A 23,676-nucleotide genomic window follows, 5' to 3' on the forward strand; every position below is an offset into this window, starting at 1 on the left:
ATTGTAACAGGTTGATGGAAATCAGCTACAGTTAATAATGCAGCCCTGACTCAAAGTCCCATGTTCTTAATGAAGGCCAAGCGACTGATTAATGTTCCTTGGGTGTTCCCTCACTATTGTCGAGTCTGTCCGCATGTGTTTCCTGAATGTGCAGGACAGGGCTGTATATGCCCTGTACCTGTACTCTGTCAAAGAACGAACTGAATAGCCCAGGCCAGGAATTTGATATGTGCAGTTACCCACAAGAAAATAAGTTACCTCAAAAGTGGAGGTTGTTTATAGAAGGTGATCAGTGGCCAGAGCTAAGAGCCTGGAATTTGAACTCTGGCTTCCTGTTTTGGGGGGGAGGGCTTCGGTCTGAGAATGCAATCTGTCATGTCAAACTGCTGAAGCCTTAATATTTCAGATTTTTTCAGGTGCTCTGCAGAAATTTCCATTGTTGTGACTACTGTCCTTGTGCATCCATATGCAAGCTTCAAAAAATCTAAAGTGGAATGTAATATTTCCATGCTCTGTAATTCATAAAAGCGGGTTGTCACTTGATGGATGAATCATGCAAAATGCTGACACATCAATAAAATTTAACACTGGATTGTTTGACTTCAGAAAGTTATGCTGATAAGCTTGTGTAGATTGTTGTCCCCAGGACCTACAGCCCCCATAATGTAGTCAAGCTTGCATGCATTCCAATAGAGCTTTCAATCACATGCTGTTTGTGTAGTTCTAACTCCCCGCTCCCCCTCTAACTTTTCTTGGAACTTGCTTTCTCTTTGGCCAACGGTTCTGGCTAGAGCCTAATTTAAACCCAGCTGCTTTAATATCTTGCAAGAACAGCTCCCCTGCCATTTTTTTTAAATTGTAAGCTTGTTGTCTTTGGCTGCAGTCTTGGTCAGTTAGTTTACTGGTGACTTGAGCAGGTAAACCCCATCTCACTGATTGCAGCACCTACTTACCACTGGTTTCCATTTATTTTCCCCATTCCTTTACACCCTCTGACTCTCGAGTCACCTATTTAGGTCAGTCATTGTTGTTTGATTGAACCAAGATCTCCAGGATCCAGGAGGTACCTGAGCCACTTCCTCACATAGTTTTACATTCTTCTTCGTGAATGTAGCTGGCTTGTGTTGATTGCATTTTCAAATCTTGCACCAGAGAGGGGATTCACTCTATTTAGACATACAGCGTGGTAAAGGACCCTTCCGGCCCATGGGCTCGTGCTGCCCCAAACACCCCAATGATCTGACAACTCCTGTATGTTTTGAAAGGTGGGAGGAAATCTGAGTGCCTGGAGGAACCCCATGCAGACATGATGAGAAAGTACAAACTCCTCGCAGTCAGCGTGGGATTTGCTGGCATTCTAGTAGCATTTGTGCTAACCATCTGTCCATTCCACCACTTCTGCTCGGACCAATCCTCAGCTGGCTGACTTCAATAAACTCTGTTTCAATTAGCCCATGAGTTTTGGAGTTAGCCATATAATTAATATTGTCTACGGTGAAATGGCACCATTACCAACATATCGTGTTAGTTGTGTCCTTGCATCTTTAGCTTCATGCAGTGCCATAGAGTCACTGTATACATCAACTGGTGGACTATTGCCACTTAAGAAAATCTCCTTATCTTAGGAGAATCTTGTTGCATTTTTACAGGATTTCAACTAGGATGAATCATAAATGTGTGTGTCCATGGACAAGAGTAAGAAGTATGGATTTTTATGACTGCAGTTAATACAAATTGGATCATTTGTTCAAATTGCCTTTTTCATATAAAGCTTGTCTATTTCTGGTATAACATGGGTGTCACTGAAAATTTGGGGCACCTCCTTTGTGTAACCAGATAACAGTCAGGATACCCAGGCCGTGCCCTCATCACTCTGCTCCCATCGGGGGCGGGGTTCGGAGAGAGAGAAAGTAAAGAAGCCTGAGGACGAGCACTCGGTGGCACAAGGACAGCTTCTTCCCCTCCTCCATCAGATTTCTGAATGAACAATGTGCCACAGACACTGATGTACTTTGACTTGCTCCATTTTGTTTTATTTTGTGAAGTGGCTTGCATGACTGTTTGCAACTGTAATACTGCTTCAAAACAACACATTTCGTGACCTGTTCACGACAATACTGATTTTTTTTGGGGGGGGTGTGGGGATGCTGCCATGTTGATGTGGGACTGGAATCAGTGCAGAGATTGGATAAGCATGGTAGCATTACTAAAGAAGAGTGGTGAACGATTCACATTAGTTGCTTCATAGTCTGCTCTCGATTTAAACTGAATTTAAATTCTTGAATATTGGAATTTGAGTTTCCGGTCTCTATCTTGGTTAATTTAGAAGAGGGCTTAAGTAAACTAATGCAATTTGGGTTAAGCTGCTTTCCACATTTGACGGTTGGTTTTCTCTTGCTTGCCTTGCAGATTCGGGATTGGTTGTCCCTAGTATTTCTTATTATTTGCACAAGAGGCTACTGGCAGCTGCAGAACGGTATGGCCTGTCATTGGAACGTAGGCTGGAAATGACTGGGGTGTGTGCCAGCCAGATGACGCTAACACTTCTTGGTGGGCCTAACAGGTAGCTCTTGTGTTATCGTTGATCACTGCTTTTCTTATCGACCATCTTCAGGCAGCCGAATGGAGGTTGATCATTAAATATTGCTCTTGCTCTGTTTTGAAATTAATATTTTTTAAATTTGGGCATCCAGCTCAATGAACCTATAACCCCTATATGGGGTGAAAAGTGGGAAGAAACTGGAGCACCAGGAAGAAACCCATGCAGACATGGGCAGAATGTCGAAGCTCCTTACAGACGGGGCCGGATTTGAGCCCACAACACTGAAATAATGTTGCGTTAACCCCAGAGATCAATTGGTACAAGTGACAATGAGCTTGAACTTTCCATTCAAGAATAGTGACCTTTCTCTTGTTAATTTTTTTTCTTTAACGAAATGGACCATTTTTGGGTGTCACGAAGCTTCCCTTTTAGATCTACTTTGCATGGAAAGTGGTAGTGGATGATATTTTACTTTCTGCAGTGCCAAAAAGGAGCTGGTTTAAGAGTAGATAGTCATTTGTTAACCCTTTGAGAATCAAAAGTGGACCATTTTAATCCAATCTTTTAGCTCCCTTTCATTCAATTTCATTTTCTTGGAAAATTCCCATTTTCCCCCTCTTTAGCATCTGCTGGCAAGACTGTGAGCCACTCATCTGTGGTACTTCATGAACGTACGATTATACAAATCAATGATTGTTTTATCTTAAACTGGCCTGAAGCAACACCAACAGTATTGTACTTATTAATTCATAACCGCAATGAGCACGCGAAAATATTAAATCCAATATGAGCTAGGAAAAGCTAGCTTGCATCAGAATTAAGATTCCAGTCGTGGATACAGCAATTCCAGTGGATATGACATCTTACCTGCAACTTTCTGAAGAAGCTAATTTTATCAGGTTTCCCAGGCTTAAGTGGAATGTGTACAAGATTGAACTTTAAATTTCCTAGAATTGGAAGTTTTTTAAAAAAAAATTAAAGTTTTTTATTATTATTTATTGTTAAGTTCAACTGGACGAAACAGTGTTCTTTGTTCCTTGATGTAAAAACATGCAAACATGTATAGAGACATAGCACACATAGTTACAAGCAATTTAGAGGCAGTATATATATATATTCAAAATAAATGTTGTTAAATAATAGTATATTCTCAGGGGGATTATTATGAGCAGTTCATCAGTCATTCAGCCCATGGTAATCCTTTAAAAGCAGTGGTTTTCATACTTTTTCGTTCTACTCACACCTCCTTAAGAATTCCCTATGCCATAGGGACTCTTTGCTTAGTAAGGGATTGCCTAATGTGGTATGTGAATGGAAAGAAAAAGTTTGAAAACTGCTGCTTTAATCGTACCTCATTGACTCGTTATGTGCACCGTTTCATAGCTCCAAAGGAAATGGGCCATTTACAAGTTTTCTCAAGCAAAATATTCCAGTAACAATTGGGTCTCGAGCAGTGGTTCTCAACCTTTTTTCCCCATGCAATACCACTTTTCTAATCACAGAGCACCGATGGTCTAATGTTCATTTAAGGTGGTGTCTGAGTAGAAAGAAAAAGTTTGAAAACCATTGCTTTAAAAGGATCATCAAATAAGTATTTTGAACTGAGTGTATCAGCATCTTCTTCGCTAATTAAATATGATGCAAACGCAAATACATCATGAGCTTAAACCTAGGATTTTTATTGACTTCTGTAGACTAGTGTTGAGTTGACGTGTGCACAGTTAAACAACGTGCATGTGTGTTTTTTAATTGAATAGTTTGTCGCTGATATTGTTTCAAATTCTATTTCACTGCCACTTTTGTTGAGTTCTTGTCACGTGAGTATCTAACATTGCAATGAGAATTTTCAGTTTCCATCTGATCCTGAAATTCACACAAGTGAGCCGTGAGGTGTCACACAGAGGGCTTGGCTACTGAGTTCTGGGTCAGTAGAATTGCCAACGGGAGATATTTTTAATTAAAATGGAAGTCCAATTAATTTGGTTATAGTCCGACAAATGGTTTCATGTTACAGTTTAAGTCTGCTGATCTTGATCTCAGCATAAATTAGGATGATATTTATTGTGTTCAAGGTTAAATCCCAAGAATGTCCACCAACGACCAACGGTCGCTTTGCTATGCGGACCACATGTGAAGGGAGCTCAAGGGATCAGCTGTGGGCGCCATCTCGCCAATCATGAAGTGCAGATTATTTTGTTCTTGCCCAACTTTGTGAAGATGCTGGAGTGCATCACCACTGAGCTTCAACTGTTTAGCAAGACTGATGGCAAGCAAGTGGCCAGTGTGAAAGGTACATATGATCGTCTGTTCCTGTTGAAACCTCACTACTTTGTCTATATGGCCATGCAGGGCATGAGAGGCCTGCATCAGTATAAATCTGCTAAACGAGACAATTTTCTGAAGATGGTAAAGATTTCAATCTTTAACAAAATAATTGAGTGACCAGTACTCAATCCTAATAAAATTGGATTCCTGCAAATTTCTACTCGAACTGGGCAATCTTCATTAATTTTACATTAGCATCTTTCACGAGCAGATGACAGTATTTAATTAAAACATTGCAAATGACTTCCAAGTATTGTTGGAGAGGAAAAGGTCTACTTCTGAATGTTCACATAGTTGAGATTGTTATTCCAGTGGCCCTGTTCGAGCTTCCACTCCTACAATGTGCGGGATCTCTAACAATGCAGGAGTCAGACTTGCGAAGTCTCTGACAGTTGCCAACAGTTCTTATAAAGAGGAGGTTAAGCCAAACGGTTAGCTTTTTTTTCCCCACTGCACGCACTTCAGGCCCACGAGCCCTTACCAGCCCCAATTAATCTACAATCCCTGTCCGTTTTTGAAGGTGGGAGGAAACCGGGGCACCTATGAGTAAACCCACGTAGACACGGGGAGAACCGTACAAACGCCTTACAGATCGCTGGATTCAAGGCTGGGTCGCTGGCGCTGAAATAGCATTAACTAACCTCTTTGCTGACCATGTCTCTCAATGTCAGTCTTGAAAGTAATGTATTTGGAACAGCTTGATATTTCTGTAATTTAAAGATTTTTTTTTCATTTCATACACTTTTTTTGAAAGAAACTTTATATAAAAAAATAAATCTCGAGTCTATTGAAATTTTGTACTGGAGGAAGAGAGATGAGGGATTTCAGTCAGAATTTTAGTCAAGAGCTTTCGTAAAATGTTAAAGATTACCTCTTTGCTGCTTGGCTTTGTGATCATACCCAAACGGGTCATCACTGAGCTCTGGTATATTCATTTACAGCCTCGTTCATTAGGTTCTCTTCTTTTTATAAAAAAAAAAATCAAAAAGTCATCCAAGATTTCTGTCCCTTTTCCTAAGACCCATCTTGTTCAGTGGGTCTTCTGGGTATTGGGATTTAGAATTTTGGATGACCTGTGTTTATTGGAGAGGAAAACAAAACAAAAAACCCGATCACTCAGGAGTTGTCCAGAAGTAATGAAGACAGAAAAGTTGAGGGAAGAGCTGAGACCAGAGGTAATAATTCGAGTGACAACCCATTTTCGAATACAACCTCATCATTATGATTGTGTAATTGTCGATACCCTCCCCCAGCCCAAAAATAAGATGCTTTTGTATGACCTGTGTAAAAGTCTTTCCCACGTCCCCCCCCTCCTCCCCCACCCCTTATCTTTGGCCTCATCAGAGCTTCTGATGTGCCGGCTGCCTGCTCATCCTCGCTCCTGATACCCCTGCCACCCAGTCACGGCCATCTGAGCTCCCAACACCTTGACCGATGCAGGTACTTTCCGAGGTTAAAGGTTTGACACATTTACAAGTCGAACCCTCCCCACCTTTGGCCAATAAATTTGATTATTACATGAGTATATACCGTATTACGGATCCCTGAAATTGAATGTAAGGTGCAGTGAAGCAACTCTACAGTGAGCTTTGGAAACTTTCTGCTGTTAGTTAAAGATGTGTGGTTTTAACCAAAGAAAACACATCTTTTGAACTAAAATCCCTGTTATCTAGAATTCAAGTAACTGGGAACCTCAAGCATGTAAATATGAAAAAGTTACGGAAATTTAAAATTGGGTCCCCAATCGTGCAACACAATCTCAAGCAACCAGAAAATTCATTTATCTGGCATCTATCGCTCCCCACAGGTGCTGGGTTCTGGGGGTTTTACTGTACCGATAAGTGGTAATTCTGCCTGGCCTATAGGAAAGAAAATCTCAGAGTTGTATTTGACGTCATGTATGTTCTGACAATAAATCTGAACTTTGAACTTGTAACATTCTTGGTTATGTAGAAACAGTTTCAGGATTTTACTGTTTTGAGATGGTTTTTGTACTGTTTTCTCACCCCTGCTTTCATTTTGCTTGGTTTTGTCTTCTCTCCCATCTTAGCCCTTTAAACCTCAAAAGTATATGCACCTCCAATTTTGCCCTCTTGATCATCCCCAAATGTAACCTTCCAGAGGTGGATGTGCTTTCAGTTATGAAGGCTCTAAGCTCGACAACCCCTCCTCCATTGTGCATTTAAAATTTTCAATGTATCACTGACTCCATCTATTGGTGGTGTCAGTTTTTCCAATTCCAATCAAGTTCCTTTAGTATTTTTGCTGTGATAAATGTTGTACATAATATACTGAAACTGCCGTTAACCAGAATTCAAGCAGCTGGCAAAAAAATTGAGGTAAAAAATAAGTTTAAAATTGGCGCACCTCATCATTAGTTCACCAATCATGGAACATGCAGTCTCAAGCAACCGGAATATGAACTCATCTGGCATCTATCTATCTGTATTGGTGCCAGATACTGGAGGTTTTACAGTACAAATTATTTTCCAACACCAAACCGTAGCTCACACACCCTTCAAATTATTTTTCCTTTATGGGTGTGTAGGTGCATGAGACTTTATTTGGTAAAACACGAAAGTTTGCAGACACTGTGGTTGAAGTAAAAGCACAATACTGGAGAAACTCAGGAGGTCAAAGGGCACCATTCATATGCCAAAGATAAAGATAAACCAATGTTTCGGGCTTGAGCCCTTTATGAAGGTTCCTTGATGAAGGACTCGAGCTGGAAATGTCAGTTATATCAAGTACATTGTTTGACCTGCTAAGTTTCTACAGCATTGTGGTTTTACTGAGACTTTATTTAGGGTGGGGGGGGCAGAAGGAGTTGAGGGAGGAGGTTTTGTGAATTCTTTTCAATAGTTCTTTTATTTTTCCATGGCTGAAATTGGGGCAATTGTTCTGCACTTTCAACCTGACAACAGAAGAAATATTATTTGCAAAAATCTTTTCATCAGAAGGATGTGGAAGCTACGGAGAGGGTGCAGAGGAGATTTACCAGGAAGTTGCCTGGATTGGAAAATAAGTCTCATGAGACAAGGTTTACAAAGCTAGGATTTTTTTTCTTCTTTGGATCGAAGGATGACAGATGACTTGAGAAGTCTATTAGATTCTGAGAGGCATGGATAAGATAGGCAGCCAGTGCTTTTTTCACCCAGGGTTGGAGTATGTACAAAATGAAGGGAGGGAAATTCAGGAGAAACATCGGGGATGTTTTTTTTTACTCCGTTATGGATGCCTGGAATGCCTTTCCAGGGGTATTGATGGAGTCTGAAACATTAGGGGCATTTAAGAGACTCTTAGACGGGCACATGGATGAAAGAAAAATAGAGGGTTACGAGGAAGGAAGGGTTTTTGTTAAGAAGATTGGCCAGCATAACAGCGAGGGCTGAAGGGCCTGTGCTGTGCTGTAGTGTTCTATGTTAAATCAATCTACTTTTATTTTAACATAGAATTCTTTTTCGAGAAGTGTTCTGGCTGCTAAATATTTTGCCATGTGATTACAGTCCATCTTGTATAACAGTAAAACTTTAAAATTAGTTTTGGCCAAACCATCTAAAGCTGATTTCAGAATCTTTTTTCTAACTTCAGTGAATAAGCCACCATCCTCCCTCTTTTCTCTCAAAACTTGGTTGTCTTTCCAGTTTTCCTCAAGGCACTGGCTTTTACCACGGAATAACTTGGGTGCTGTCCTAAGTGGCTATTGAACCCAGATCAAGAGTGTTTGCACAACATGTATCCCTGAAGCTATTTTCCCCCAGCATTTCAAATTTGTTATTTCCAGCTATGCATAGATTAACAAAACACGAATCTATTTCTTTCAGTCTCAACAAAGACACACTTCTCTGAAGGTCTTTAAACCATTTGGTCATCTTGCAGTTCTTATACAAATAGTTTCAGAACAGTTTAAACATTTGTCAAAATAAATTTGGAAGTCATTAATTGTTTCTGGTACGTTCAAGAATTGTACCTTCCAGATCCAATTGGAACAATTACTTGAGAACAATTTCCTATGACCCAAATCACGTTTTATCTTGAATCAAGGAAACAGGGAATGTCTTTTGGCCACTGACCATCACTACTTACTTCACAGGGTCAAAACTGCTCACACATGATACTCTTAAATTCCAGTTATTGTATTAAAATCTCCAAACTGTTGGAAATTTGGTTAATGAATGGCATTAATCTTTAGACATTTTTCCACTTGCCTGTTGCATTTACGCTTTGACACCAGTCATGATTCTGTGCCCGTGTTGGAACCTTGGAACATTACAGCACAGAAGTAGGTCCCTTTGGGCCTTTAAGTCTGTGCCAAACTATTTTTCTGCCTAGTCCCACTGACCTGCACCCAGTCCTTAGCCCTCCAAACCCATCTCATTCATGCACCCTGTCCAAATTCTTCCTAGATGTTTAATTGAGCTTGCATTCACCACCTCATCTGGCAGCTGATTCCACACTAAAGAAGTTGCCCCTCACGTTCCCTCAAAATGTTTTCCCTTTCACCCTTAACCCATGTCCTCTGGTTTGTTTCTCACCTACCTTCAGAGGAAAAAGCCTACCTATATTTACTCTGTCTATCCCCTTGTAATTTTAAATACCTCTATCAAATCTCCCTCATTCCTCTACAGTCCAGGGAATAAAGTTCTAGCCTGTTTAACCATTCCCTGTAACTCGGTTCCTGAAGTCATGGCAGTATCCTAGAAAATCTTCTCTGCGCTCTTTCAATCTTATGAATATCTTTTCTTCAGTTAGGTGACCAAAACTGCAGACAGTACTCCAAATCTGGCCACCCCAATGTCTTATACAACTTTACCATAACATCCCAATTCCTGTACTCAATACTTTGATTTATGAATGCCAAAATCTTTCTTTACAACCCTATCTACCTGTGACGCCACTTTCAGGGAATTATGTATCTGTATTCCCAGGTCCCTTTGTTCTACCACATGCCTAAATACCCTACCATTTACCATGTATGTCCTTTCTTGGTTTGTCCTTCCAAAATACCAAATTACAACACCTCGCACATCCGCCATTTTTTCACCCTTTTCTATCTGGTCTAGAGTCCTCTGCAAGATTTGAAAACGGTTTTCGCTTTCCACAAAGTCTTTGTGTCATCTGCAAACCTGCTGATCCAATATACCACATTAACATCCAGATCATTGATATAAATGACAAACCATATTCTGCAAGAGAGTGATACAGTTCTTAAAAGTGAAAATGTTTGCACACAAACTGTGTCTCAAGGATTTTATTGAGTGTTCCTTCTTTATTGAATACCCTGACGTTTTGAGTCTCTTTAGAGTCTGTGAATGTCTGTTGTGTTCTGCTTGTGATTAGATCCCACAGTGTTCCTGAACTAAAACCAGCAGCTGGAACTTGGGTTGGATCCATAAGCAGAGGAAGGAAAGGAAATGCAGTTGTAACATGCCTTTAATAATGAGGGTGGCCCCAAAGTTCTTCATAGTTGATTGTCCTTCAAAAATATTCTTCTTGGACTGCACTGAAGTCTGGCAGTTTGTCGGAGCACAGCAAGATTTCTTAAATAGCAATATATGTCTTGGCTAAGGGATAAATATTCACCAGAGCAACGTAAGCCAACAGTTGTTTTTTTTTAAATGGTGACATGGGATAATCTGTTTAATATCTTACCTGAAAGGTAAAACCTTTGATATTGCAACAGTGATGGAGTAAAAATACATTGCAGGAGAAACTCAACAGGTCAAACAGTGTACTTTATGTAGCAAAGATAAAGACACATCTTTTTGACGTGACCTGCTGAGTTTCTCCAGCATTGTGTTTTTACTTCAACCATGGTGTCTGCAGACCTTTGCATTTTTACTACTTAGAGAGATGGATAATTCTAATATGTCATATTTCAACCAGAGTATGTCTTTTTATTCAATTCCCCTTCTCACAGACCATAAGCTCCTATTTCATATTTTGTGCAACTGAACTCAGTCCATGTTCTTTTTATGTAGAATTCGAGGGCACAAGGAATGAGACAGTGAAGTGGCTTGCATTCTCAATTAATCTTCTGATTGACTATAACAGATTCCATAACCCCATGCAGCAGAATATGGATTTTGCTTGGCACTTTTAAAAATACCCTCCCTCTCCCTGGCCCTTGCCCAGTCCACTAAATTACACAATCCACGAACAAGGTGAATGATCATCTAACTTGGTATTGATTAATAGATTCTGTTCAGAAAATTAACTTTTTAACAGGATTTTTTCCCCCCCAGGTGTGTGTTTTGATGACCTCTCACTGAAATATGGCACCTGTGCCTTCGTTGTGTCTTCCAGGTCCTGCACTGAGATTTCGATCTTCATTTGTAAAACTGTAATGTAATGGCTGTATTCATGTTATCACAGCTAAGATGAGCCCATTTTTACTTGAAATATTGACCTAGTGAAACAATGGTGCATTTCCAAGTAAAAACACAATGCTGGGAAAACTTCAGCTGGTCGAAAGTGTACTTCACGGAGCAAAGATAAAAATATATAACCAATGTTGTGGGCTTGAGCCCTTCATCAAGGTGTGGGGAAAAAAAATGTGGGCAAAAATAGTGGGGGGGGGGGAGGTGCACAGTCCCATAGGCAGAAGGTAATAGGTGGATAAGAGAGGGAGGGCACGCCAGCAAACAGGGGGAGGAGGGATGGTGGAAAGAAGACAAAGGGAAAGATTAAGGAAGGTAGAACAGAAACCAGAAAACTTGACATTAATGCCATCTGGTTGGAGAGTGCCCAGATGGGAAATCGAGTCTTCTCCAATTTATGGCTGGTCTTGGTGGGTTTTGACATGAGGCCATGAAACAGACATGTGAGCATGGGAGTGGAGAGCACAATTGAAGTGGGAGGTTCCTGTCATTGATACAGGCAGAGCAAAGGTGCTCAGTGAAGCAATCTCCCAGACTCTCTGACAGAGAGAAGGCCACAAAAGGAGCACTGTATGTAGTCGATAACTCCTGCAGATATACAAGTAAAGTATTTTTTCCCTTGAAAGGAGTGTTAGGGGCCCCGAATGGTGGTGAGGACGCAAATGTGCAGGCCCCAATTTTTAGCAAATGATAAAAGCAGATTTATTTATTGCATGCTCTTGGGGCAGGATAAATTATGCCTTTCCTGACCCCATTGATTTTCTTGCCTCCCTTTTGCCTGGTACCTACTAATCAGCTGCCTCTGCCATCCTTCACTGCTCCCTGGTTCACCAATCTCCTAACGGCCCCTTGTCCAAGCCCCCTCTCCCCCTGTCTTCATTACACGGCTATCTCCCCCCCCCCCCCCCCTTGCTGAAGGGCTCCGATGATGCTCGACCCATTAGTTCCTTCAGCAGATTGTTATCCCTGCACTTGCAGTCTGTCATGTGTCTTAATCTTTTCCTTCCTGAATTTCCAGACCTGCCAGACACTCCTGTTGACCTGGTGATTAATTGCCTTGACTGCCATGAGAACCCGTATCTTCGCGAGCAGCCATGGTACAGAGCTGCTGTCGAATGGGCCAACCAGAATCGGGCCCCAGTGCTTAGCATCGACCCACCTGTGGGTGAATTGGAGCACGTCATCGATGCCAAGTGGTCTTTGGCCCTGGGCTTACCCTTGCCACTGGGAGAAAGTGCTGGCCGCCTGTATCTCTGTGATATTGGAATACCAAAGAAGGTTTTCCAGGAAGTGGGAATTTCCTACCACTCGCCTTTTGGCTGCAAGTTTGTTATACCTTTGCATTCTGCTTAATCGGTGCAGAAGAAGAACGTACAGACTGTAAAACATTTTAGCAGCTGGCAGAGAGAGGTACATGATGAAGAATTTGAAGCCTTAATGGACAATTGACTTGGGTTGAAATTATAATGTTACAAAGATGCAAGGAAAGCAGGGCGTCCAGTTGCATGCTGCGCCATACCACATTCCATGAAGGGATAGTGGTACTCGAGGTGATTACTGCTTTGCAGTTTAGCTGTGTCCCTATGCAAGTTACTGTGCTCTTGTTGAGAAGGTTGTTCACAGTCCTCTGTCCTCTTCATGACACTTCTAAATTCTGTAACAGTGTTAGCTAGGGCACCAACACAATACCTGTTACATGCATGCACAATTGCCATCTTAACCTTGAGCAGGATTAAACATTGATAGGTCTTCATAAAGGAAGACAGGAAAAAAAAGTGGCATCTGCAATTTTCTGTGCACCGTTTAGAAGTGGAGGAATGCTTTGTTTCTCAGTAACACAAGCTTGTGGCTTAAAATAATTCTAAACCCTATTTTAGGGGAGATTTTTATGGTGGAATACTGGCGTTTCATCCTGCACCGATGAACAAAATTCGTGCGTACTGGTGTCCGTCGGAATATGCACATGGCATCACCTTGCATCGTGCAGATAGAAGAATATTGGCACTAGAGCTGCATTGTTGGACGGAACAGATGATTCTTTTTCTGACTCGGACGGGATGAATGGTTTGCAGCAACAGTTGTGGTCTCCATAACTTTCCGTCATCAATTGGCCATTTTAAATGGAGTACCAGTTCCATTTCTGTAGTGGGGTCAAATTCTAAATCTATGGCATATAAAATGGCTTAACGGACCAGTATAGAAGGATTGATCTGTGCAAGGATCTTGAACAAGGTTAAAGGAATGAAATAATCCTCCACGTTTTGTGTTGTCAGGTGTCAGTTTCATGATCGCGCTCCCTTCCAGAGGAGGCCAAGAGATCGGTTTTGTTTGCCAAGATGAGTGTTTTTACACAATTGTAATGGAAGGGGCAACCGAAAATTGGTTTCCTTGTGTAATAAAACAAGTACTTTTAGCAACAGGGATTTTTTTTTAATGGCCAAATAGTGCAAAAATGCAGTTGATGGGAGGAAAGAAAACCAGAAAAAAGAGAGGTTGGGCCATTTTCAAAATTAAGCAAAGCTACAAAATATCGAAGAGCCTAAAATGGCAATTAAAATGGAACCAGCAGGATTAAACAGACCATCATCATATCCTCAATATTTCTAAGCACTTCATTATGGCATGGCTAGAGTGGCAGGGAGAATTGTATTATGGATGAAAATGTTAAAAAGGCACACCAAAGTGGATGGGGAGATTTTGTGTGCCTAAACATCATGCCACTTGCATTCTAATCATGTGGTATTCTAAGTACTGCATGGTTCTTAAGTGAACATTTAAAGTATTTTATCATTTTTGCTGCCTGCCTTAATGGCACACGATGAGTAGGTCAAAACACATTATTTTGCTTTGATCAGTTCTTCTGCAACACCCAATAAATACCCAGTCACAATCTTTGCTTGGACAATCGTGACCTGTTCTCTACAAATTTGAGTAATGTCAGAAGAGAATTAACCAGAGTAACTTCTGAATGCTTACGATCAATTCCAAATTTGGAATTGCAACGTTTTCAATGGCAAAGCCATCCATGGGATTATTACTTTTTGAAGATAGAAACAGTGCATCCCGATTAATACTGACCAGTTTAAATTGAGCATTAAGGTGTTTTCTGAAGATTGCTTTTCTCGTTCTTGTCCTAAGGTGATGAGTACGCTTTGATTTTTAACTTGCTGAACTGGCAAAATTTCACTGAAGCCTCCTCAGACGATCAAAAGATGGATGCCAATGTTTGCATGGCATGTCCCTGAAGTTTCAATATTAAATCTAAATCTTTGGGAACCATGGTTGTAATCATCTTTCCTAAGTTGAAAGATCGTGGATGCCCATACTAAGTGATGTTATTTTGAACAAGGTTAAACATTTGTTGAACCCCTGTCAAGTTTAGTTACTCCCTGCAAGTTTCCTTCTGCTTTCAGGATCAATGGTCAAAGGACTGGAAGAGTTCAGCAAGCGACGTTAAGAGGAGCCATCAGAAAGAATTGCAAGTTAATTTGTTTGCCTTGCTTATTTTAATGTGGATGGTCGCTTCTGATGGAGAGAAATTTAAGTTTAATTTCAATTTTTGTTCGTAGAATGAGAACATTCAAGATCTTTTCTTTTAAAGGTCAATAGAGAGATATTGGCACCTTGGCTTGTGTTGTGGATACCAAGATTGGTGTCTTGTCTCTTAAAACCAGAACTGCATCATTTACAGTGCAAAGTACCTGGTTTAATCTCTGATATTAATTCCACTTCCTTTTTGTTTCATTCAAAATCAATGTTGCTACATTAATATGCATGTTCTTAGCCACAAATTTTCTCACCGTCCGTCATACTCAGACAACCTTTGAGATATCGTAATTGATCCTTGAATACCATAGCTGAGTTTATTATTGGGTAGATATTTTTAGTATTGTAGGGATAGCTGTGTTTAATAGTATAAATCTGTGCAAAGTTTAATTAACAGATGCAAGCAGGGAAGCAAAGAAATGCTTCTTCAAATGAGTACTTTTGATGTATATTGGTGGGGGGGGAGGGGGGGGGAAGGCTGCAAAACACCAGGCCTTTGCACATGACCTTGCTGTTCCTCCAGAGGAAAAATTATCTGCTGGACTGGATGCTGATGTTCAATGAAACGTGCACAATTCCATTGGGATGGGGCTTTTGTGTGTAAGGACTAATTTTTTTTTAAAAAGCTTGGCTTGCAACTTAACAAAGCTGCCTGATTTTCTGAGTGGTTTAAGAAAGTATACAAGTTATTTCGTAGCAATGCTTTTTTTTAAAAGAAAAGGTTCTCTGGACCATCAGAAGTGATCCTAGGAATCTGATTTAATAATTGAGCGCCAATTTCTGTTCAAACGAACACCAGATTTGTGTGTAAGCTATTTTAAAGATGACTGCAATAATATTGCAATGTCCTTAGCAGCTTGTTCGATGGTGAGTAGAATCTAAATATCCTGATGTTTTTGGGATACGATGATATTGTTCAAAATGTATTGCGATAAACTTCAGTTGACACCCTCGTCTGAAGTTGTAACATCACTGTTTGATTTGTTCTCTGTCCCAGAAGCTTAGTATAGATTTGAGTGCAGCCTGGAACAAATTTTGACCTCTGCATTGATGAGGGTGTTCTAGTCAAAGTGATCCTTGAAGGAATTATTCCTCACTCAAAACAAAAAAAAAAGTGTTGCTACCTGCCAAGTATAAGAATCTCATTGTGAGGCAGCAAGTTTTCAGCGATTTATAAATCCTATCTTCCATCAAATAGTTACTTTGATTGATAAATTCAATCACATAGTGATAATATTGACAGGAGATAGTGGACAACTTAATTATTTCTTCACACACGATTCATGTCAAACCCCTTGGTTTTCTGGGGTGTGTAAGCCTCTTGTCATCACTGATGACATGCGCCCCCCCCCCCCCCCCAATACAGGCAGACCTGATCCAATTTGACCTTCAAGTGTGTGTCGCTTGCCATTTATTCGGAGTGGGGTGAGAGAGTGGAGAAATGAGCTTATCATGAAAGGTGATGGTGTTTGGCCCACAACACGATTACAAAGCTCTTTATATTAAAAAAAGCAACTTGAAGAATTGCTGGAGCAACGTCACCACCTTGCCTTGTAAATTTGGAAGCTTCACAAGTACTTGTAGTTCTACATCTTCACAAAATGACCCCCCCCCCCCCCCCCCACCACACCCATCAACGGGGCTGGGGGAGGGAGCTGCCGACAGTACGTTCACAGCTGGCAGTTGTCCAGAGTAAAACAAAGTCGAAACTGATCAGCATCAGCGCTGGGGGTGGGGTGGAATAAAGAACTGAAATGTTGGTGCCCTGTGTCTCCCTGCAAGGTTCAGACTGGCTGACAGAACGGTCCCGACTGCAGCTCTCAGCACTTGCAGTTGATCAGTCCCTCTTGTTATGTTTACATGTCTTACAGCTGTAAAACTGTGACCAGTTACTGCTAATTTGTCAAATCATAATGTGCAATTGTGCTGAAGGGAGGGGCACATTCAGTGGAAATGCTCTCTCATCGAAGCTTTGGGAGTGCGCTTTACTGCAGCATTATTTAACTATTGAGCTGTGATGTAGGTGCAATATTGCTTCACCCCCCCCCCCCACCCCCCCAATCCTCTTTGCTCTGCTGTATTGCCAATGGCAGGGCGTTCTTAAAATATCCATTCATGCCCCAGTACATGCCTCTCCATTGCTTCCAGTTTGAAGGCTGGACACTTAATCTGCAAAATCAGAACTGATGTGTGTCATTCTTGGGCTGTAGCAGTCTATTGGTTATAAGAAATCTTATTACATGAGTAATTGTGACTCAGATGTTTTGTGGATTTGTTGCTTTTTGATGCAGACATTTACAAAGTATATGTTTATTTGGAAGAAAATCTTTCCAATTTATGTTTTTGAGTTCTGGAAGGTGTGTTTTTCTTTGCAGCCAGAGAAAATAACTCAATAAAGTTGGGAATTTTCTGGTGACTGGTCTCCTTTTCCTCTTGGTGTACAGTTCGTGGTGCAAAAAGGAACAATAAACGGAATAGCCGAGATGTCCGACATAAAAATGAATACAACTTTTGTTCTCCCATGTCTTCCTATTAAATAAAAGAATTCTGCAGACACTTGTGATTGAAGTAAAAACACCGCTGGAGAAACTTAGCAGGTCAAACGGTAATTTATAAAGCAAAGACAGGCTTGTGCCCTTCATCAAGGCATGTGAGCAGGTGGTGGAGGGGGGGGGGGGGTGGTGGAGCACACCTCCACAGGCAGGAGGTATCTGGTGGATAAGGGAGGGAAGGGCACATCAGCAAATAGGGAGGGGGGTGGAGGAGGAAGGAGGTGGAGAGCTGAAGGTAAGACAGAGGGAGAATGGGGAGAAGGCTAGCAGAAACTGGAGAGGTTGATGCCATCCGGTTGGAGAGTGCTCCTCCAATTTACAGGTGGTCTTGGTTTGACAGGGCATGAGGTCGTGGACTGCTTGAGAGAAGGATGCAGAATTGATTTCTTTTTATTTGTGTTAATTACTTCAGTTGTTGGATGTGTAAACAAGTTGCAAGTTCTCATTGCCATTAAGGTTTAATAGAAAATTAATTCCTGATAGATTTATTAGAGTCTATATCAAATATATAGCCACTGGTTTACCTCTGCTTGGTTCTTCCTGAAGAAATAAAATGTCTACAATTTGCACAGTTCCTGTAATGTGGATGGGCTTTAGAAGACCATATTTACACCTTTTCCTGGATGCTCCATAAAAAATATGGATCCTCCTTTTTTTAAAAAAATATATAAGCAAGTACAAACAAGTATTGAGCTAGGAATGGTGAGATTCATCAAGTCAGTCTCCTTTATACTGTGCAGCAAAGGTTTAAAAAAAAAATACAGAACCGACATTTTGGGTTTGAGCCCTTCAAGGTATGGAAAAATGACAGCAGACATCTGGTTCCAAAGGCAGGAGTTAATAGTGGAGAAGGGAGGGAGGGAACAGCAACGATCAAGGGCAGGAGGATTGGACGCCTGCCAACATTTTTCCTTGATGACGGGCTCATGGCCAAAATGTTGGTTCTGTTTCTTTGTCTGTTTGACCTGCTGAGTTTCTCCAGCCTCGTGTTTTTACTTCAACCACGATGTCTGCAGACTTCCGTCTTTTAGTTTAAGCTAGAAATTGTGCATTCTGTTAATTGACAGCTATAAGAGTTGCTTGTTATTTTATTTGTGGATAGAATAACCGGTCCACTGTATTGTGACCAATAAGTTGGGAAATGAGAATTATGTCTGTGATCGCAAGCCAGTTTGGGCTGGGAACAGGTTATGGTGCAACAGAGTTGGTTTTATTTGAATTCTGGAACTTCTTGATGAAAGAGTAGTGGTGAAGGTAGAATTTTTTTTAAAAAACTACTGAGATGAATATTGAACGTAGCCTATGAAGTTGTAGACAGTTTGTATCAGTGAGTGTGAACGCAACAGATTTATCTTCACCTGGTTTATACACATAAAAACCACCAGGTGGCGGTTTGCCTCACTTTAAATGTGAGACTGGTCAGGCAGATTAATCCCTAATGTTCAGGCTTCAGATTTATTTTACATAAAACTTGGATGATTTTTTTTCCATTATCAAGTGTCTCCCTACCTTCTGAGAGTAGTCGTTCACTCAGGAACAACCAAAACTCCAAACATCTGTATCACATCACTCGTTTTGACAGAATACCTGAAGTGTGGTATTTAAGGACATCTTATTCATTAGCCCAACCTTTTTCTTCCAACTCACATCCCACTTTAAGTATTCTCTGTCATCGGTGCTCTGTGATTAGTAAGGGATGGCTTAAGGAGGTATGTGAGTGGGAAGGGAAGGTTGAGAACCACTGCTCTAGACCCAATTGTTACCAAAATATTATGCTTGAGAAAAATTCTCATTGGCCAATTTCCTTTGGAGTTATGAAACCGTGCACAATGAGGGACGATTAAAACCGTGGTTTTCAAATTTATTTCTTTCCACCCACATCCCACCTTAAGCAATCCCTTACTAATCACAAAGAACTGATGGCATAGGGAATACTTAAAGTGGTATGCGAATTGGAAGAAAAAGGTTGGGAACCACTGCTGTTGTTCATGGATCGCCTTCAGTTTAGACGGCAGGCAATCTGTGAAAATTACTAGGGGTTGAGGAGGTAAAATTTTGGAACAGGATTGAGTCCTTTATTCCCGTTCCGATCTTTTTTACACAGACTGCATTCTGGGAAATTGGGAATAATTTATTTTAGGGGTTTTTTTTAATTGTTGGAAGTACATACATAATATCACATACATAGGGACAGCATGGCTGGCCTTGAGGTTAGTGCAACACTTACAGTCCCAGAGATCAGGACTGGGGTACAAATCCCACACTGTCTGTAAGTATGTTCTCTCTGTTATCATGGGGGTTTCCCCAGGGGCTCAAGTTTCCTCCCACTGTTCAAATTGTACTGAGGTTAATTGGGTGGCACAAGCTCGTGGGCCGAAATTACCTGTTACTGTGCTGTATGTTTAAATTTAACCCTCAGATTTTTGCTGTAGGCCAGGCAGAATTACCGGCTTAAAAAAAATTCATAAACTACACGTATAGAACTGTGCAATACAGAGAGGGGTGGGGTGGGGGGGGGGGGAGTGCAAAAGTAAAATTCCTTAAATGAGTCCTTGATTGAGTGTTGTTGAGGAGTCTGATGACGGGGGGATAGGAGCTGTTCCTGAACCTGCTGGTGTAAGTTTTGTGGCACCTCGACCTCTTTCCTGATGGTAGCAGTGAGAACAGAGTGCGTACTGGGTGGTGTGGGTCCTTAATGATTGATGCTGCTCTCCGATAGTAGTATTCCCTGTAGATGTTCTCGGTGGGAAGGGGTTTGCCAGTGATATCCTGGGCTGTGTCCACTACCTTTTGCAATGCTTTATGCTCCGATATATTGGTGTCCCCAAACCAGACCCTGACGCAGCCAATCGGCACACTTTCCACCATCATCTGTAGAAATTTGCTCCAATATCCTTACTAAACCTCTGCAAACTCCTAAGGAAGTAGAAGCGTTGACATGCATTCTTTATGACGCCATTAGTGTGCTGGCTCCAGGAAAGGTTCTCCGAGATAGCAACATGCTGTTGAACCCTAAGTTGTTGGGGGTCACTATCTAAAACTGAACAAAGAAATGTGATCACTTCTAATTTAACATTTTTTTCAAAATGTTTGCTTACTGAAAAAAATTAAGCATTATGAACACAAAGATGATTTCAGATTTGATGTATCATGTAGAAAGTGGGAAAAACATGAACTCTTATTGAATTTAGCCAGTTTCGTCGCATCATGACGAAACATTGCATTAGTTCAACTCACCTAAAAAATGTTTTGCCACTGATTTTTGTTTATACTCAACATCTGATGTCCAACAATAGTCGACCAGCACTGATAGATTCCAGTTGCCCTGATACCATTTTTCCTAGTGAAATTTTCCCCATGCTTGTCACTGACTGCACCAAGATCTGCTTTGAGGGACCAGGCATGCTTGGACTGACCAGAACACCTTGCTTTAGGAGACTTAAAATATTACAGGAAATTACATAAAAGGTTACATCTTTTTTTTTAAAAACTTTGAATACTGTAGAAAGGTGATTTTTTTGTGATCAGGAGCCCAAAATCCATAAAATACACCCAAAAGGGTACAGGAAGCAAAATCTTCACTGTCCAATGTTATCAATGGTCTAATCTCTGGGATTAGCCTGCAGCTGACGTGGACTGTTTTTTACCCCCTCCATAAATCTTCGTCCGCGAAGCCAAGCCAAAGAGAATCTCTGGGATTTCTTCTGAGCTGCTCTACCTTCCAAATGCTTAAAACTTGTCATTTAAACCAAACTTTTATTTCCCTTGTAGGGCTTGGGGTAAAGTTTGACTGATAATGCTCTTGTGAATAGAAGAACAAATAATAATTTAATTTAGACAAACATTCCGCAGACCAGGCAGCATCCGTGCAAAAAAACGGAATAGCTGTATAGCATGGAACCAGACCCTTGCTGACTGTTTTGCCCACCTCCACGGACTCAAGTTGTGCCTATTAGGTCTGTATCCTTGCTTCTAAGTGTCTAAACACCTCTTGAATATAGTGCAAGGGGAGTTGGTTAAATGCGATCACTGTATTCCCCTTGGTCCCCTGTTCTAACTCCCTTTAATCTACTTCCCCATCCCCCTTCTCTTTAATACTGGGGGATGGGATAGTAGATTTGATTATCTTTCCAATTTACATTTTGTAATCTTTTGTAGCTGCTAATTGGCTTCAAACATCAATGTTTAGTGATAGAAAAAGGAAGAAGGCTGTGGTTATTGGAGGTCTCCACTGACCTCTGGTATGGAGCTCTTGGTTTGGTCTCTGTGGCTGTGGAAGCGCTGGAGACACTTGTGACTCTGGGGTTGCTCTCTTTTGCTTCTGTCTCTTCAGGGGAGCATCCAATTCCCAGCTATCTGATTTCCCTGCCTTTTGTCAGACAGTATGAATGTTTGCTGGTGGTTGCATAGTTTGTCAGCTCCTGGTGATCAATTCCAGCAAATAGCAGGATCTCCATACAACTAAAGTACCAGACCATAACCATCTTCCATCAGGGTCTGGGGAACCATCTACCTTTACTAAATGAATGCCATTTCCATTCCAAGTTCACAACTCTCACAATGTTGATACACAACACATGTTGGAGAAACTCAGCAGGTCACACAGCGTCCTTTATGGTATCAAAGATACACGACCAACTTATTGGGCCTGAGCCCTTTTGTCAAGGTATGAAGTGAGTGGGAAACGTCTGGAAGGAAGTGTAACGTTGGTAAATGTGAGGCCATCCACTCCAATGTCATGGGGAACAGGTGACTGAATGAAGTCCGTGACCAGATCAGCCTTGATCTTACTGAATGCCGGAGAGCGCTCGACCGGCCATTTGCTCCTATTTCTTCCGACCACAGTGTGAAATCTTTCCCCAGAGACCTGTGAAACCAGATCAGAGTTGTCGCTGAAACACTTTTTGATGTTCATTTAAAAAAAAATGCTACATCCATTTTATGATTGTAATTGGACATTTAAAAAATGTATTCAAATAAATATTTTTGCTTCCTGAACACTTTTTGGTGTGTTTTATGAATTGGGGGCTATTCTCACGAAAATCCCCGTAACATTTTCCCATCAGGTCCCTTGATTTTAGATGTAACCAATTTTTGAGATGTCTTAAGTCACATTCAAGCATCCAAAACCATCAAGTGCAACATGTTCATTGAAAATTCATTTTCTGCGTTCGCACTTAGACTTCCCTGCTGATCTGGGCACCGTCGGCGATGAACACGGTGGAAGGTGCGACAGTCGGAGGAAGAGGAGGAGAAGACGAGGAACCCAAGGAGGCTGGGGACCTGCTGCCAGGAGACTCAGACTGGCTCAAAACTGGCTGAAGGGGCACCAGGTATCAGATCCGGGATGCGAGGTGGTGGTGGTGGGGGGGTGGGGGGGTGCTCGCGTATGGAGCTCATGGTTTGGTCTCTTGTGACTGTGGAAGCGCTGGAGACACTCGTGTCTCTGGGGGTGCTCCCTTTGACTGTCAAAGCCAACTTCTGCCCATGGCAAGTTCAAGGGATAAGATTCTGAATGGCTGATTGAAGGGGTCTAAAAGGGTTAAAGGGGGAATCTGTGAAACGTAACATCCGAAGGATCGGGGAGAGGAAGGGTTGCAACAGTGTGTGTATGTTTCTCGTTCCTGTGGACCCAGAAGGCGGGGTGTTTAATGACAATTTGATCCAGAAAATCTGATATTGAAGTTGCCCATCCTCCTCCTCCTTAGTTATTTTTCCAGGAAGCAAACCTTTTTGGGGCGATAGAGAGAGAAAATCTCTCGTCCCAGGATTTGCTGAGAGCAGATTATAATTTAAATGCATTTTGCAAGCCCACTGATTTCGAGATGGAATTTTGCCGCGGTCACTCGCGCCGCCTGCGCAGGCGCAGTCTGCCTGAAATCGCCCGGACGGGACCCGCTGCGAGTGCGAATGGTTACATTGTAGGTGAAACTCCAGAAAATTGGATACATTGTCGGCGGGAACGTTCGAAGATGCTCCGCACCGGCGGGAGATTGGCTGGGAAATTGATCCACTTCTGAAAGGCAGTGGATCCCCTTTGGCTGATGGAAGGGGTCTAAGAGGGTTAAGGGGGGGGTCTCTGTGAAACGTAACATCCGAAGGATCGGGGAGAGGAAGGGTTGCAACAGTGTGTGTATGTTTCTCGTTACTGTGGACGCAGAAGGCGGGGTGTTTCAGTGTGATACGTGAGGAAGTGGCGAGATTTGGGAACATCTCCCTCGTCCCCTGGTGGAGTCGGGGACATTGGACGCTGAGTCGCAGGCAAGAAGTTCCGCTGTGGGATCCCGCTCCCTCACCCGCCCTGCCTGTGGGTTTTTGGCAAGTCTTCTTC

General features: G+C 41.7%; 1 protein-coding gene across 1 annotated transcript in view; it reads left to right on the forward strand.

Annotated features, from left to right (window-relative positions):
* Positions 1-23,676, forward strand: part of LOC138745183 (early endosome antigen 1-like) — a 159,551-nt gene that overhangs the window by 39,283 nt on the left and 96,592 nt on the right. Inside the window, exons 3-5 of the mRNA XM_069902240.1 lie at positions 2,410-2,563; positions 4,615-4,832; positions 22,527-22,678. Of these exons, the coding sequence (XP_069758341.1) occupies positions 2,410-2,563; positions 4,615-4,832; positions 22,527-22,678 (524 nt within the window). The remainder of the gene's footprint in view (positions 1-2,409; positions 2,564-4,614; positions 4,833-22,526; positions 22,679-23,676) is intronic.

This window comes from Narcine bancroftii, chromosome 11, assembly GCF_036971445.1.
Source record: "Narcine bancroftii isolate sNarBan1 chromosome 11, sNarBan1.hap1, whole genome shotgun sequence".
Taxonomy (NCBI): Eukaryota; Metazoa; Chordata; class Chondrichthyes; order Torpediniformes; family Narcinidae; genus Narcine; species Narcine bancroftii.